The 17,454-nt window shown below is 41.1% G+C and overlaps 1 protein-coding gene across 1 annotated transcript in view; it reads left to right on the top strand.

Moving 5' to 3' along the window:
* The window catches only part of PREP (prolyl endopeptidase), a 113,626-nt gene that overhangs the window by 52,371 nt on the left and 43,801 nt on the right, over positions 1–17,454 (top strand). Inside the window, exons 8-9 of the mRNA XM_033103218.1 lie at positions 8,412–8,603; positions 12,926–13,123. Of these exons, the coding sequence (XP_032959109.1) occupies positions 8,412–8,603; positions 12,926–13,123 (390 nt within the window). The remainder of the gene's footprint in view (positions 1–8,411; positions 8,604–12,925; positions 13,124–17,454) is intronic.

The following is a 17,454-nucleotide window of genomic DNA, read 5'->3' as shown; positions in this document are numbered from 1 at the left end:
AAATTCAGGGGATTATATGCCCAGTTGGTAACCATGACGATTTTTTTTATCTTTTTTTTTATTAGTTTCAGGTGCATAAAACAGGTAACCAGGTAACCATGATTATTGCCTGGTCTCTTCTTCTTGCTCTTACCCGCTCCTCCATTTTTGTTACGCTTTTTAAAGTAAGGGGAAGATTAACATTTAACTTAAATGCTAAATGTGCCCATTAACTATTAGATGAGTTAAACCTGAATAGCTGGTGACTAAAAATTAAATCCAGTGCTATGAAGTCTTTAATATTATGTTGCTGAAATTTATACCCCTTTCGATAACTTAAAGCCTTTCTGCTATGATTTTAATCTTTTTTACCTCCAAGGCAGGGGAACTACCAGCATTTTTCTACCTTTTCTGTCATCTTTGTCTCCCAAGAAAACCTTCTTACCCTGTGCATTTTGAAACGAAAAGCAGAAAAAAGTAGTCAATAGCTATTGAATATTATAGCAAAAGACAGTACATAGGGAAAACAAAACCACATAAATACAGGATGGGGGAATAAAATATTAAAATTTTGAATTAGAGTTCCCTACGAAACTGGATTCCTTTGTCGTTGACATTTATCATGTAAATTTGAACTTCTGTTCTCTTGACTTGCTGACCATCTTCCAACTTGCTGCTCCACGAATAGGATGTCTCTCCTGTTATCCTTTCCCTCTCTTTGGAGAACCTCATTTCTGCCACTTACATTTACACATTTGGTACAAACCGTAGGCCATAGGTTTTCCACAGGGACTGCAATTGAGGCCGGTGGCTGCTCCTTTCTTTACCTTTCTGAGCAGGTAACTCCCCTGACACACCTTATTTGTCACTGTGTAGAACCGGCACTAGGCCTGTGATCTTGTTATAATTTGTCAAGTTGCTATAATTTTCCAGGTGGTCAAACAGCTAAGCAGGTCCCCTCCAAAGAATATCGAACCCCCATTTGCACTGGCTCAGACACGTGTTCTGAGTCGCTCTCTTCTTTCTTTGGGGAAGGGGAATTTCTGCCCCAGAAGCTACCTTGTGCTTAAGGTTGATGCCTTTCCTTCTACAGTTGGCCCTTCTGCAACTTTCACCTGTTCTGATTTCTTTTTCTTTCCATACAAAAACTGTGTGAGGATTTGTGAGCTGTGTGAGTTCAGGGACATCATCTGTATTGCTCTCTGTGGAGTCCCCAACACCTAGAACAGTGCCTGACAGGTGACAAAGATTCTCTCCTTGACTAAACTTTAGTCAGGCTCCTCTGAGCCCTCTTCTCACCTAGGCCTCAACCGTGGTTCCAGAATTTAAACTTGGTTATTTCTGTTATCTTTACATTATCAACAAATATCTGTAAGGGTCAATCTTAAATGTAGGTTCGTGTAAATGTTGTATTCAGTTACGAGGCGGACGTTTTGATGCTCTGCTCTGCGCTGTGTCCCTGTGCATAGAGAGCTCCCTGCGGGGCAGACGCTGTGAGGTCGCCAGTGCACCACGTCAGGGCAGGTCAGCCATCCTGTGACCGAGCGCACATCAGACTTAGGACACCTCTGGAGTTTGAAAACTCTAAACTCCCTCCATCTCCTCTCCATTTTCTTCCTTTTCTTTGTTCCCTTTTCTCTTTGATCCTTTATTTTTCTATAGAAGGTCATATACTTTATTCCGTAGTTTTAGGGTAATCAGCAGCAAAAGGGTCAGTATCATTGGATCCTATTCTGAATGAATTTAAAATTATAGCAGAGGTTTTTAAATGGAATTCTTAGGATTAAATGGAATCCTTCGGAAGCGAGTGGTAGGTGAAGGGAGCGGAGATAGATATCTAAAATCCTTGTTTATAACGTCACATGCCTCTGCTTCAGTGCAGCCATCCTGAAAACGAGCCTGCAGTGGTCTTTGCTCATGTCACAGCATTTGTGAAGCTTTTTGGTAGAAAAGATGGATGGTGCAGACATACTAGTTTTTGGAAGCAAATACGCTTATCCTGTACTTCATCCAGACTTTTACCAGCCTGTCTGTCCTTTTTTCCTTTTTTGCTGAAAGTTTGATCGTTTTAGGTTGGTGAAGTTTTCATCGCTCACCATGTCTTTGCTTTAATGCTTTCATGTCATTAATGAAAATTGTCTTTCTCCTGCATAACAAATTAATCTACACGTAATGATAAAAGAAAGCTCGGTGCTTGTCAGCAAGTTGTACATTCAGCCATATCAGGCTAATGCAAAGCAGATGAACTATTGTTTTGGGGTAGCTGAGATAATATTGACTCCGTGGTTAATGTCTGGTGGAGCTGGGCATCTTTTGGGAGGTAGAGTGGAAATGGGGAGTTAAATATTTCGGAAGCTTTAAACAAATGATTCATCTAAAGTTTAGCAAAGTCATCTGAGCATTAAAAGCCAGACCAATGCGAGGAGGACTTCTGTGGCAGGCAGGGAATTACTAAAGAAGACTATGGCTCAGAGTGGGATTGCAGAAAAAATACAAAGAATTGGAACATCAAGAGGCAGTATAAAAACAAGAGGCAAAACCTGAATTTTGGAGTGAAATAAGAAATCATGATAAAATTAGTACTTTTACTAATTTTAAAATTAGTGATTTTAAGGGGTTTTTCTAGGACAATAGCTATGAGACATGGAAATTAGATTTTAAAAGTTCACTGTTACCAAATCGTGCTGTTCAGAAGCCACATTTAACTTATTTTTTTGCCGTTCGAAGAATGCTGGGACTATTTGGAATAGTAGTAAGTATTGTTTATTTAGTGTCTGTGTGTGCCAGAATCTGAGCTGCAAATGTAAGTTTTTCCATTCAGTCTTCTGAACAACTTCCGAGGATCATGTGTTGTTATCCCCAGGAAACTGAGGTTGGTGAAGCCAGTTAGCTTTCCTGATGCCATTTAAAAATTCAGAGCCGTGTCAGTTGAACGCCCAAGCCCGCGCGTTCTAACCATCACCATGTGGCAGGTGAAATGGGAGGAAGGTGTCAGGCCGGGGAGAGCAGCAGCCTTTTCTATCCGCCCCCCTCAGTCTCATAGCAGGACGCTTACTCTGCAATTATTTTATCATTGTTACATGTCAAGCCCTTAGTGTGTGTAAAGTATAAAAGCACTTTTTAGCTCCTCTTATTAGAACACTTACAAGACATTTTCTATGAAACATAGTTAATGCCATTGACTTTCAAAGAAAACAATAGAAGCAATGACTTTGCTCTAGGGAAAGCATGAGATGACTTATTTTAAGCTAATCTTCACTCAGTAAACAAATCATTTCCCAACCGAGAAGCAGGTTTTTAAAAAGTAATTTTAACCAGAGAAGTTGGGAATTGAATTCAGTTGGCTTCCGAATGAAGAATGCCATTTACAGACAAAATAATCTCAGAAAAGGTGGGCACACAGTGAGATGGTTTGGGTTTTAGCCATATCTCTTTTTTAAAAGTAATTTTCCTATTTTCTATTTAAATCAATAGTGTTCTAACTTGTGCGTAACAAAACAATGAGCCTCATTGTTCATCTGAAATGCCATTTCTCTTGAATTATGTCTTGGCCAAAGCCCTGAGGAATAAGAGTTTCAGGAAGGCGAAAGGATTTTGTGAGCTGCTGTTTAAACATGCTGCCCTCTGAGGGCCTGTACTTTGAACTACTTTTTCAGATTTACAGCTGGATTTGTATAAATCCAGCACTTTGCCTAATCTGAATGAATTTATGACTTGTAGCATCTATTTATGACTAACGTTAATGCTTCAGAATGTGGTGGCAGATAAGACCACAGCCTTTGGAGTTTTTTGATGTTCATTGGCTTAATTATTTAAAACAAGTATGCCACATCTTCGGGCTGCCCTGATTATACAGAAGTACTGAAGGCGATGTCTACTGTGTTTTGCCTTTGGTAGATACTTAAGTGACTTTCCTTTTTGCAGGGTGGGGGTAGGGTCATAATAAATACCACTGCAGTGGCTGCAAGACCTTTTCAGGCAGAAACTATAGGTGGTTACTTTGAGAAATAAAGGTTTCACATCATGACATGTTTTATTGTTGGGAACATTTAAGGAATCACTAACATTTCCCAGAACCAAGATTCTGTGTCTACAAATGTCAGGCCCAGAAAATTATGTTTTATTATTCTTATTATAAACAAATGTATCTTTCTGATTATGTGCAAATTTTGCATCTCCAGCTAATTTTTTTACTTCTTCTAAGGAGTAGTTTTTAGGGTTTTTTTCCTTTTAAAGCATTGTTTTATGTAAAATAAGATGCAGATACCTTTGAGTAGTCACCTGCTTTTGAGGTTAGCAGTTTGATACTAAAAATAAAATTGTAACTCGAATGCAGAGATTAATTAATCTTTTATGAAAATTAATTGTAAGGACTTCTGTTTGTTAGATCATATATTCTGAATATCCTCCCAGTTGAAACAACTGAAATGCTGTAAAAAGTCTGTAAAGCAGACTTTTGTATGTGTTTCCAGTTATATTGCTCACTTGGCACAAAAGAGGAGAAACCATAGATACCAAAAACAAAATGAAAGCAGGAATCCTGGATTGTCCCTGAATGTTTTCTGCTGGGCCTTAGAGGCCAAGTTTCCCTACAGTGGCCACCTAGGGCAAGGGGAATGGGAGATAACACCTCTGGTTCTCCATGGTGGAGAGTCTGATGAGAGATACCCTCAGTGTGAGGGTGACTGAGAAATAAACCTCCCAGTGGTAGCGCTGGGGGCGGGAAGGTATATGAAGGACACCTGCTTGTCTTTGCCTTGGTACTAGTGAAGGGGAGGGGTAAGCAGGATGTGAATTCGCCTAAAACGTGAAAAAGGCTGACCTTCACATGGATGCAGCTTGTCTTGATTGTCCCTATGAGAGGTCCCCACATCCTCATACCAAGAATTTAAAGTGCTCCCAGTTTGGTTGCCTCCCAAGAGGCAAACAGAAGCCAAATACAGATATTCTCTGGAAGAGTGCCATTTCAACTCAGGCCTCCAAGAATTCTCACAGATAATGTTTCAAGGGAAATCACTTCGCAGTCAAAAATCACAAAGCAGATGAAAAAATTCAACAGCATGAGAAATAGAGCCAGCAGAAACACCAGAGCAGAATTATCAGATTCTTAATATAAAACAAGTACATTGAATTCACTTTTAAAAATAAGTGGTTAATGTGGTGCTGCTTTTAAGAAAATAAATGAGAAGCTTGGTAGCATAAGCAAGAAACAAGATACTGTAAAGAATGACCAAACAGATTTGGAAGAGGACTAAGTAGAACTTCTGCAAATAAAGTTACGGATATTAACATTAAATATATATATATGTATATTGGGTAAAAGAAGAGATTAGACACTGCTGAAGAAAGAACTAAGAAAATAGAATATAGATATAAGGAAATTACCTAGAATGTAGGTCACCAACAGGTGGAAAGCCTATGTGTGGTTAAGAGACATGGAAAAGAGAAAATATTTCCAGACATGATAAGCTACGTAATTGGATCAACCATTTTGCAGAGGACAACTGGCCCAAGATATTACCATGAAAATGATGTAGCTCTCTTACTATCAAAGTAGACTTTAAAGTAAAAATCATTACTGGAGATAAAATTTCATAATCATAAAAGGTTCAATTCAGTTTTATTTAAATAAAATAATTCTAATTTTGTATATATCTAACAGCATGATTTCAAAGTACAGAGAGCAAAAACTAACAGAAATACAAGTAAAAATAGACAAGTCTACAGGCATAGAGGAACATTTTAACAGACGTTTTCTGTGCCTGATAGAAAAATGATGGCCTCCCAAATTAGTAAGTATATAGATCTGAATAATACGATTAACAAATGACTTCATAGTCATATGTAGCATACGAGTATCACACCCAAAGGCTGCAAAATACACATTCTTTTCAGTCACATACAGGAACATTTAAAAGACATTTAAGAAAAAAAAAATTTAGGCTGTAAAACTTTCCTGAACTTATTTAGAAGATCGAAACCATAGAGAGTATGTTCTTTGAGCTAATAGGGTTTAACCAGAATTCAATTAACAATAACTGGAAGGTGAAAATTTCACAAAAATCATGTCAAGTGAAAGAAGTCAGACAGAAAAGAATACATGTTGTATGGGTTTACTATACTCGTTATATGAAGTTCGAAAATAAGGCAAAAGTAGGCTGTAGTGTTTATGGATGCACAGTAAGGCTGAAAGAGAACAAAGGCAATTAAGAAAAGTGATTACCATAAAATTCAGGCTGGTGTTTACCTTCAGAAGGGAGGGGGGCTTGTTCAGAGCATCATAGTACAAGAAATTTCTTCTCATTCTTTTATCAAAAAAGTTTTGATTATCCTGTGTGCTTATTCTTCCAGATGAACTTTAGAATGACATCAAATTCCCTAAAAATCTTACTTGGATTTTGATTGGAATTGTGCTAAATTTATAGATTTCCTCTGGGATTATTTGCTTCTATGAAATATTGAGTCTTCCCATCTAGGGATATGATACGGTTCGTATGTGTTTCCAGTTATTCAGGTTTGGGTTGTTGTTGTTTTTAAGTTTCCTTAGAAAAGTTTTAGAGCTTTCTTCATACAGATTCCATGTTTCATGTTAAACGCATTCCTAAATATTTTATTAATTTTGCTTCTATTATAAGTGAGCCCTCCCCCTGTATTTTTCTACCTGGTTTTTGCTAGCATGTAGGAAAGCTATAGATTTTTTTTTTAAACTGCTTAGTTTTAGTTTTAGTTCCAGTTGTTTATTTTAAAATAGTGTTTGTTGAGTTTTTGTCGTGGGGTAGGTATTAATAATCACTTTTAATAATTTTTTAATTTACTTACTATTCCTTGTTTACTGTGGAAAAAATGAGGCGTAGACAAGGGGATAAAGAGATTGCTCAAGGTCACACAACTAAATAGTGGAGGAGCTGGGGTTTTAATCCAGTCATGTCTGACCAAAAAACTCTTTCTACCCTGGGATTATATTTTTCTTGATAAATTTAATTATACAAATTACATAAAGACACTGTGCTATGGAGATGAATGAGATAATGAATGTAAAATTGCCTTGAAAGAGTCAAGGAATATAAATGAACTATCCAAATTAATGTAACAATTTCACTGTGAAATTGAAGCTAGGAGATTAATTGGAGAATAGCTAAGATCTGGCATTGCTTTTCAGTAGTTTGGAAGTCATAGAACTTTTTGTTTGTAAAGCTTTTGAGATGTGCTCTGAACATCTGATACATTGTGAAGCAGATGTCTTCCCAGTGGATTTTTTAAAAAAATATTATTAATAAAAGTGGCATTTAGTGAGCCATTTAAATGATGACAGTGAGCCACATTTAAGATTTATTTTTGTGATGACCATCCCCAGACCAGTTCTTAGCACTAAAGGCCTGGGAAGTATCCCTTCTTTCATTTAACAGCAATTTTATTTTGCACCTTGGAAGCACCTGCCACCCTGTTTAAGGGCTAAGTATTAAACAGGGAATAACAAAGAAATTACAAACAAGCAGATGTGTACATATCTAGAGAGAAGTGCTGTGAAGAAATGATCCAGGTACGGATAAGAGGTGCCCAGCCATTGGGGAGTGGGCCAGACAGCGGAAACAGCCAGGCACTAGGTCCTGAAGCATGTTCTAAGGAACCTAACAGGCCAGTGCCACAGGAGGACAGGGGTGAGAGGACAGTTGAAAGACGCTGAGGTGGACTCCGTGAGCAAAGACTGCCACATGCAAGACCATGGGGACCATGCAAAGGAATTTGGGTGGACTGAGGGGCAAGTTTTTAAGCAGGGCACCAACTGGACCAGTTTAGGATATTAAGACATTGTGGTGGCTGCTGTCCTGAAAAGACCAAGAGTGGCAGTGGGAAGATGAGGCGGGAAGCTGATGCTGCAGACCAGGGCTGGCTGATTCTCTGTTGTGGGGCCGTTCTGTGTACTGGAGCATGGTCAGGTGCATCTCTGGCCTCTACCCAGCCGGTGCTAGTATGGCCCTCCTCTCTCCTTCCAAGTTGTGACAACCAAAAATGTCTTCAGACATTTCCAGATGTCCCCTGGCGTGGTGGAATCGTCCCAGTTGAGAGCCACTGCCATAGATCTGGAGGGAAATGAAGTCTTGGAATGGTGTGAGGTAGAGAGAAGTGCTCAGACTGGGGACACGCTCAGGTAGAAGAGGATTTCAGCAGCGTACATGGGCGGTGGGCTGAGAGGAGAGACCCTGCACTCTCCTTCATTGCCATGTTTTTCAGGAAAAATATTCCTTCACATTTTCTTAAAACCTTAACATTCACCTGCATTTGTCCTTGCTGTTTCTTGGGCCTTAGCTCTTCCAAATAGTGTGTCCGCTTTTTGTTCTGTAGATAGAAAAGACCTGCTCTCCTTTCCCTATGCACAAACCACGCCGTTTTAAACACTGGATTGGTGACAGGGCTGCTTGGTCTCTCACCAGGAATCCTGAAGTGGGTAAAACTCATTGACAACTTCGAAGGAGAATACGACTACGTGACCAACGAGGGGACAGTGTTCACCTTCAAGACAAACCGCCATTCTCCCAACTATCGCCTGATCAACATTGACTTCACGGATCCTGAGGAGTCCAAATGGAAAGTGCTTGTTCCCGAGCACGAGAAGGACGTCTTAGGTAAGGCTGCATGCTGCTTGAAAACGGGGCTTTTGTTTCTGCTGAGAACGTCAGCACACTCACACTCACCAGCCGGCACACGGGTACCTCTCTTTCTCTGGTGACTGGTTCCAAGGTAAAGTACCTTCAACCTCTAATCGCCAGGAATGAAGAGTCTAAATAGCTCAACCAGATATTTGCTACGTGACATTTTTGCAGTGAGAACAGTGTTGTGCAGGGTTTTCGTCGTCATTGTGGAGGTTTGAGTCTAGACTTCCAGAGGCAGTACTTCCAAAAAAAGAAAATGTTTCAGCTGCCTTTGCGTTGTTAGTGTCTGATAATAGTCACTTACATTTACTTTTTTAAAACCATTTGGATCTTAGCTTTCAGCTTTTTGAATAACCTTTGGCTGTTTGTGTTATACCTATTGTAGATCATGGGGTGGGTTTACAGTCCTCTTATTAGAAAAGAGAACAGACTGTTGTCAGATTTAATTGAAATCCATTGTACTTGCTGTACTGAGCTGCATTAACCTCTTGAGACTCTCTCCTCTGTTATCAGTCATGTTGCAGAGTGGCTTTAAGTTTGCTTGTATTCGTTTTCTCTGATTTTCCAGAAATGATATGCTGCTTTATAAGTTATTTATTGCCGGGTGGCTGGATGGCTCAGTTGGTTAGAGTGCAAGCTCTTAACAGCACGGTTGCCGCTTCGACTCCCACATGGGCCAGTGAGCTGCGCCCTCCACAACTAGATTGAAGGACAACGACTTGGAGCTGATGGGCCCTGGAGAAACACACTGTTCCCTAATATTCCCCAATAGAAAAATAAAATAAAATAAGTTATTTATTGCCTGAAAGCTAGATTTGCTTAGAATAAGACTAATTTTGTTACAGTTTTTTACACAAAAGGCGAGTCCAGTATCATCAAGCCAATGAAGACTATATGTGTTGGAGGTAAACTTCTGATGGGTTCAGTGGGGATAAAAGCCAGGGCCGTCCCCAAATGGGAAGGTATAAAGTATATAATTAGGAAAAGAACTCCTTGTGAGATCTGCAAAGTGGCCCCGTCTCAGATAAAGCAGCCCTTACTTGTGTTTTCAGTGAGTTAAAAGCGCAGGTGTTGGACGGAGTCAGACAGATCCAGGTTCAGGTCCTGGAAAAGCAAGGGACCCTCTCTCCCCTGGCTCAAAGCAGTGTGCCCTGTGCCTGACAGGTGTTTAAACCTGGCCTTCCTTAGTGGACAGATGGTTACGGCTGCCTCCCTCAGGGAGGGCTTCCTGTGTGCCTCCTGCTAGGCCTTTGCTTCTGCAGTTCCCTTGGCCCTGGAGGAGGCACTGCTCTGGGTCTTTGCTTCAGCTTCTCCTCAGCCCTGGACATCTGGCCACACCCCTCCACCCTCTCCTGGACTGAGATCTCACACCCCTTGGGACAGTTCTGTGGGACAGGACCCAACACTACGCCCCCGTGCCTGCTGTTTCTGGCGGAACCCACATCTGCACCTCGGAGGCAGCAGCCCATTTCCCTAAAGTACTTAGTAGGCCCTTCTCCTGCCTTCTTGTGTGCCAGTCATCGTCCCTTTAACTTCTCAGGTTCGGATTAGGCACCAGCGCTCTGTCTCTCTCGGGCTGGGTTTCTCCCTGTTGGGGACTGCTGGCATGACGGGGCTCTTTCCAAGGAAATTCCTTCACTTGTCTCTTCAAAACCTTCCATTCAGTCAGTGAGCCTCATTTATATTTGGACGAGGGAGCCATGAGTCAAGGAACAGGTTTTGGGCCATTTCCTTTAACATCTTCAAGTGAGGAATCTGGTTCGTGGTGACTTTGGTAGCCTGATGGCTCTTGTCCAAACTGAGATAGAATGCCTCCCTGTCCAAGGTGGTAAGAGCTGGTATTTAGTGAGTGTTTTCTAAGTGCCACATGCATTGACCTCATGTATTGGCAGACCCAAAAGAGTGAGATTTTGGTGACATAAGTCTTCATGAAGGGTGCCCTGGGTGTTTTTCAGGTACAAGTCAGGTTGTAACAGTGACTGTATAGCGAGCTATCAGAGGTTTAACTATTTTCCAAGCCATGTGACTTTTCTGTGTTTTAAAATCCCAAAAAAGTGGTTTGTCTATGCCGTAAGGTTACATCCTATTTCACTTGTAGATCTAATGAAATGCAAATCAGAGCTCTGAGATTCAGGGGGGTGATATATCTTTATAACCTCCTTCTGAAAGATTATAAGTTCTTTAGACTGGAAAGGGTAAGCCTTCAATATTCACTAGAACTCATCAATTTAAAGAGAGGCACAGTTGGATTTGCTATATATTATTAGCACAGAATGCCCTATTGAGAATAAAAAGTAGAGATGGGTCATAAAGTATAGCTGTAAAGTCAGAGCTTTTATTAATGACAATCTATAAATCACCTTGTCCTTTTCTTATTCACTTTGTCTGTTTTATAATTCTGACATACTCGTAGTTGACACAGATGAATTTTCTTCGACAGAAATCATTTACTTCAATTTTCCCCCCCATACTTTCTTTAAAACATTAAGGCCCCATGAAATATAGTGCTTGATCGAGGCACTTTAAAAAAAAAAATTGTATTGGAGAGTGAGCAAATGATGTTTAGATGGAAGAGTAGAGAGAAAAGAGTTCTTTGTATCCTTATTGAGGAGAAGTGTACTTTGGTGATCTAAACAAGCCAACAAGATAGAGGCCCCTGGTGACCCTCAGGGTTCCCTCTGGCACGTGCCTAGCTCATGTGGATAACCCCCAATGTCATTAGCGTGAACTACTAGTTTCTTGGGTTATAAAAATAAGCGATGTCAAGGACCCCACCACCACACCCCCCACCGTGAAACTCGGGAAAGACTTGTCTGTTCCACATGTTTGAGCTGTTATCTGCAGCCCCGTCCTCACTTCCATTCACTGCAGCATCTCTCCTCTGGATGGCCTGTGCTTACCTCAGGCTAATCTTGTCCAGAACGAAATGGATTATGCTCTGCGCCTGCCCTGTTGTTTCCTCCTTCCCCATCCCCTTGATCACTTCCACTCTGGGCACTGTCACTTGGCACCACCGTTACTGAAGTTGCACCCCTGCTTGTTGAGGAAAAGCATGTCTCTCCTCTCTGTATCCCCTCAGTCACCAAGTGCTGGGGATTCTTCTTGGGAAATGCCTTTTATTTCTTTTCTTGACTTTATTCCTGCCTTGATGTGATCTGACTGGCTTATTGCAGTACTGTTCTTCCTGGTCTCCCCGCCACCTCCATTGTCCTACGTCCTTCATGGAGATGGTCTTTATTTAGGTCACCCACGGTTCAAACATGAGCTCCTCAGTAACAGTCAAGCCAGAACTAAACTCCACTGTTTTCCAGCTCACTGAATTCCCGTTCAGACCACCACCAGCACCCAACCCCTAACGGAAGAACTTTTTTCTTCTTGAAAATGGATCTCTCCATTCTCCTTGGGCTTCGAACACTTCGGTTCCAAGAGCTGCGGCGCCCACACAGACTGCTGGGCTTACGACCTTTGTGGGGCTATCATTCCCTGTTTCGGGCTTTCCCAGGGGTCCTTGTTCTGCTTAAGGCCTATAGTCAGGGGCTGCAGACATGCCCCAGCTTTCAGTATTTCCGACACCCTTCCTCCCTCCCTTGCTGCTGTGCGTGTATTTGTTCATTCATAACCCTTCTCTCTCCTTATTCTTTAGCTCTGGCCTGCATTCCTTGAGTCACCTGTCTTCCCACCATCTCCTCCCCACTGACTCCGCCCCAGGTACCCCATCTCCACACGCGTCAGCACTTGCTGAAAGGCTCTCGCTGTTTTGGGTTCCCAGCCAACCACTGACTTACCTTTGTTTACACATCACTACTTGTATTTTTACATGATTGTATCTTAAGAGCAGAAGTGACGTTATCTTCCTGCTTGTCTCCCAGCACCATGCAGAATATCTGGCACATAGCAAGGGCTTAATACATTTTTGTCTAATAAACAACCCTGACAGAAATGGATTGTGATTTGGTTGTTGATGTTTTCCTTCTTAGATCTGCTGTAGCATGATATGGGACACAAAATAAGTAGGCAGTGTTATTTGTAGTGCACACAGTATCTAGGTCATCAAAAGCCCCTGGCCCAAAGTGGAGAATATTTTGTTTTCCTCTGGACATGACCATGACAATCATTTATTAAAGGAATATGCTGGAGACTAGATGAATGATTAAAATCAGTTATAAAATCACTTTGCAAGTCTCATTGCTGCACAGCACAATGGATAGCTCCAGAACTATGGTTCAGTGACCTCAGTATGCTTTTTACTTCTTTTCAAAAACTACATGAGGCCTTGTCTGTCCTTATCTTTTCAGAATGGGTAGCTTGTGTCCGGTCTAACTTTTTGGTGTTATGCTACCTCCACGACGTGAAGAACACTCTGCAGCTTCACGACCTGGCCACTGGTGCTCTCCTCAAGACCTTCCCACTCGAGGTCGGCAGCATCGTGGGGTATAGCGGTCAGAAGAAGGACACCGAAATCTTCTATCAGTTTACTTCCTTTTTATCTCCAGGTGAGAGTCTTTTTCCCAGCGTAGTTCGGTTTAAAAATCAGACTGATGTTTGGGTTTCTTTCAGGAAATGGAACTATAATGCTGTGTTACTGAAAATCACATATGCTGTATCACAGCCAAAATTGCTTAATGGGAATAAAACAGGAAAACAGGTAGTCAGGACAAAAGGAAATGTGAATGCCTGAAAACTACACTCTCTTTAACCTTATATTCTGAGTCTCTGTTCTCAGGACAGGACCAACTGTTGCTCTGGGTTGGTTTAAAAAATTAGTATGAACATGGATAACCTTAGATTCAGCCTTTGGTCTATATGTACCAGGACATACACAGTGCGGATAGCTAAAAGCTCAGGGTAAAAGTCTGTAGTCACATCTGACATTTAAAAACTGTTTTCTAGAAAAACTGAGAATAAATTCTGCTGTTGTTAAACTGAATTAAAATATAGTTCTAAAAATAGAGTCTTATATACTCGTAGGAAAAAAACTTATTTGTTTCTAGTAAAAAGAAAAAAATACTTATAAATTGTAGTTTTACTTTTCATGGTATGGGTTAATTTTCCCCAAAGTAAACATAGCTCTCTTTTTAACTTGTTTTTTTAAGTTGGTCACACTCATTTTGCTTGTGTGTGTGTGTGTTATTTTTGTTTGTTTTTGCTTCTCCACTTGGCCGCACTGCTTTTGTTGCAGCCAAAGCCATACACATACTCTGGTTTGTCCCAGGAGCCTGGCTTCACTGCCAGTTTACATTTGACCGAGCATACCCCGTCCTAAAATCAATCTGTTTGAAAAAATGTCTGCCCTTTTCTTTGTTCGTTTTTCATGCTCCTCCATAACCCTTTTGGTCCTGCTCAATTTTGTTGCAGTAGTTTGGTCCTTGGCAAATAAAGCCAGCATAGGGCAGGTACTGAAGTGGTTCCCTTCTCCTGGGGTTTCGCCAGATGACAATGATGTCTCATCCACTCTTTTTTTTTTTTTGCACCTCCGAGTCACAGAGCAGGCAATCTATAAGGAACCTTATCGTCATGACAGGTTGCTGTCAGGGTTATTAAAACCAAAAGATTGATGTTCTGTAAGTAGGTCTCAGGGTATACTTGGAAAACCTAGCATGTTTATTATCCCATGTGCCTCTTAGAGGACCCAGTGGCCTGGGAGGAGTGCCCACAGGGATGTGCAAACCAGAGCCAAAAGTCAGGGAGCGACAGGTCAGGAGCCCCACATCAGGGTGTCCTGCGCCTAACCCCTCCTCCCCCGGGGACTGAGGTACAGTGGCAGCCAGTGGACAGGAACCAAGAAACTCCAGTGTCCTCTCGATAGCCATTCTCAACCCACTACTCTAGGGTCCCCAGTTTATTTGCTCAACTTACACTGATTCTAGAAATTTTACACTGGAAAATCTCATAGCTTAAACAAGGTGAAATGGAGAAAGAGCAATGAGAAGAACAGAGGATGAGGTGACTCACCTGCTCTTAATAAAAGCCCGAGTCACCAAAGGCCTGTAAATCTCCTTCAGTGACCCCATGTGGTCATTTATTTCAGGAACAAGCTCATGATTACCTGGGGAAGAAAGGACTCATTGTCCCCGTGTAAAATGGTGGGTTCTGTGCCAAGCAGTGAAATATTATCCTTGACTGGGGCTGTGAAGTTTGAACAGAGAAGTGTGTTCTTAGTTCTGTACTGCCAGGCAGCTTCTGAACAAGCTTTAATTTGTTATTGTAATGCTTTGTCCTCCTCCTTTTTCTTATTCATTTTGCCTTTATCTTTTTCATGTTTTGTTCTCCTGTTTTCTTACTCATTTTGCCCCCATCTTTTTCTTTTCTCTCCTTAATGCAATTTGATATGTAAAACCAGAAAACGGGGCTTCCAAGTTCAGGCCTTTTGGTTCAGATTGGTCATCAGATAATTAAACTAGATCTCTTGAAAACAAGAATTGTTAGTGTATGCATATATACATACAGATCAGCTTAAAGGCTCTTGCCCTGGTCTCTGAAGGTTAGCTGTCCAGTACTGCAGTAAATAACGGAGATACTAAATTGTAAGTAAAGCCCCAGGGCCAAAATAACTACAGCTCCAGCTGCTGTGGACATGTGATCCATCTGGCAGGTGCATGCACAGCAGCTGACTTTGGTCCCCATGGAGGTACGTAGTGAAGATGTGTCCTGAGCCCAAGCTATTTAGGACTTTAGTACCTTAAGTCACACATGGGAGAAAACAGGCAGCCAGGGCAGTTTGGAGGATGACATTCTTATTCCCTGTGGCTCAAACCACTTACTGGTTGAGCCGATTAATTCTGTATTCATGGAACCTTGGAGGGTTGTCTGAGGTTAACTCCAGGCAGACTTGCATGTTGTAATAATCCAATACAGCAGTCTCTGGCGCGTGGCTCTGGGAAACAGTGATGAGAAATCAAAGTATCTTTACTAGACTGTTTGGGAAAGGCAAATAAAAAAGTAAGACTATTTTTTAAAGCAGATTTAGTCACAGCAAAATTAAGGGCAAGGTACAGAGATCTCCCATATGCCCTCGGCCCCCAAACATGCACAGCCTCCCCCATTATCAGCAACCCTCCTCAGGGTGTTACATTTGTTATAATTGATGAACCTACATTGACACGTCATAATCACGCAAAGTCCATAATTTACCCTACAGTTCACTCTTTGTGTTGTACATTTGTGGGTTTGGACGAATGTGTAATGACACGTCCGTCGATATAGTATCCTACGGAATGTTTTCACTTACCTAAAAAATCCTCTGTGCTCTGCTTTTGTATCCCTTCCCCATCTCCCAGCCTCTGGCAACCACTTATCTTTGTACTGTCTCTATAGTTTTGCCTTTTCCAGAATGTCATATCGTTGGAATAATACAGTATGTAGCCTTTTCACATTGGCTGATTTTACTTAGTAATATGCATTTCAGATTGCTTCATGTCTTTTCATGGTTTGAGAGCTTATTTGTTTTTAGCGTTGAGTAAAATCCCATTGAGTCTGGATATTGCGTAGTTTATTTACATGTTCACCCACTGAAGGACATCCTGGTTGTTTCCAAGTTTTGGCAATCATGAGTAAAGCTGCTATAAACAGCAATGTGCAGATTTTTATGGGAACATAAATAAGTTTTCAACTCCTTTGGGTAAATACCAGGGAGTGTAAAAAATTTTGAAGAGACTCGTTTTAGCGTGTTTCCCCAAAAATAAGACCTAGCCAGACCATCAGCTCTAATGTGTCTTTTGGAACAAAAATTAATATAAGACCCAGTCTTATATTATATTGTACTGGGTCTTATATTATATTAAAATAAGACTGGGTCTTATATTAATTTTTGCTCCAAAACACGCATTAGAGCTGATGGTCTGGCTAGGTCTTATTTTTGGGGAAACATGGTAGTTTTTGTTTGGTTTTTTTCCTTTTAAAAACCTTAAAACCCAACCCATAATAAAACAAAATAGTATCTACATGGGTCATCTTTTGCAAAATTTTTTTGGTTTCTCTACATACCCAATTTTTCACATCCCTCTGATTCTTTCATAGTTTCTCCTAGAGTTGCCCCTTCCTCCTAACTCCCATTTCTTGTATCTCCTTACATTTGTATTGGATTATAGCAAGAATATCCCAGCTGATCATCCCTGCCTCTTTCCTATTGTGAGAATAGCCTTATTAAAGCTCTGTTTTCATCAGGAGATCCATCTTCTCAAGTCCAGATACCTCCTCTGGCTTTAAGGGACTTCCATAATCCTTAATCCAATTCTCTCTTTCACCCTTAAACCTTGTAACTGATTTCCTAGAGATCACCTAACCAGTCCTCTTTGGTTCATGATCCTAGGATGTTTTCTCCAAACCCCACCTTCCTTGTACTTACCGAGCCAAATAAGACAGGACACAAAGCAGGTTATAAGGATTCAAATTACCATGTGAATGTGCAGTGGGCTGACCTGGGCTCACCCAGATGGATCTGTACATAGAAAGTATTGATCAAATACATTAAGCACTGGTACCTTCAGGTTTAACCCAGCCTCCTCCAAGGTGCCACTTCTGCACAAGACAGAAGAGTAGAGGTCAGACACTTGCTGCCCGTTCTTTAAACAGTAGCCAGCCCTTACTGTGTACTTATTTCATTATTATGCTGTTAGATCATTTGCTGTCTCAATCTTTTCTAGATAAATGGCCATTTAGAGTATGTTTCCTGTTCATTGTCTTGCACATTCTAATCCTTTGGTGACTTGTGTAAAGCTCACTGACCTAGTAACTGTCAAAGCTTGGAATCCTGGCTCCCAGGTCCTTTGTCAATCACTGTAGCAGAGGTAGCAGTGATGCCTGGGTGAAGCAGGGGCTCAAATGT

Source organism: Rhinolophus ferrumequinum, chromosome 3, assembly GCF_004115265.2.
Source record: "Rhinolophus ferrumequinum isolate MPI-CBG mRhiFer1 chromosome 3, mRhiFer1_v1.p, whole genome shotgun sequence".
In the NCBI taxonomy this organism is placed as follows: domain Eukaryota; kingdom Metazoa; phylum Chordata; class Mammalia; order Chiroptera; family Rhinolophidae; genus Rhinolophus; species Rhinolophus ferrumequinum.
Note: the sequence above shows the minus strand (reverse complement) of the source record. Positions and strands in the feature narration are given on the sequence as shown.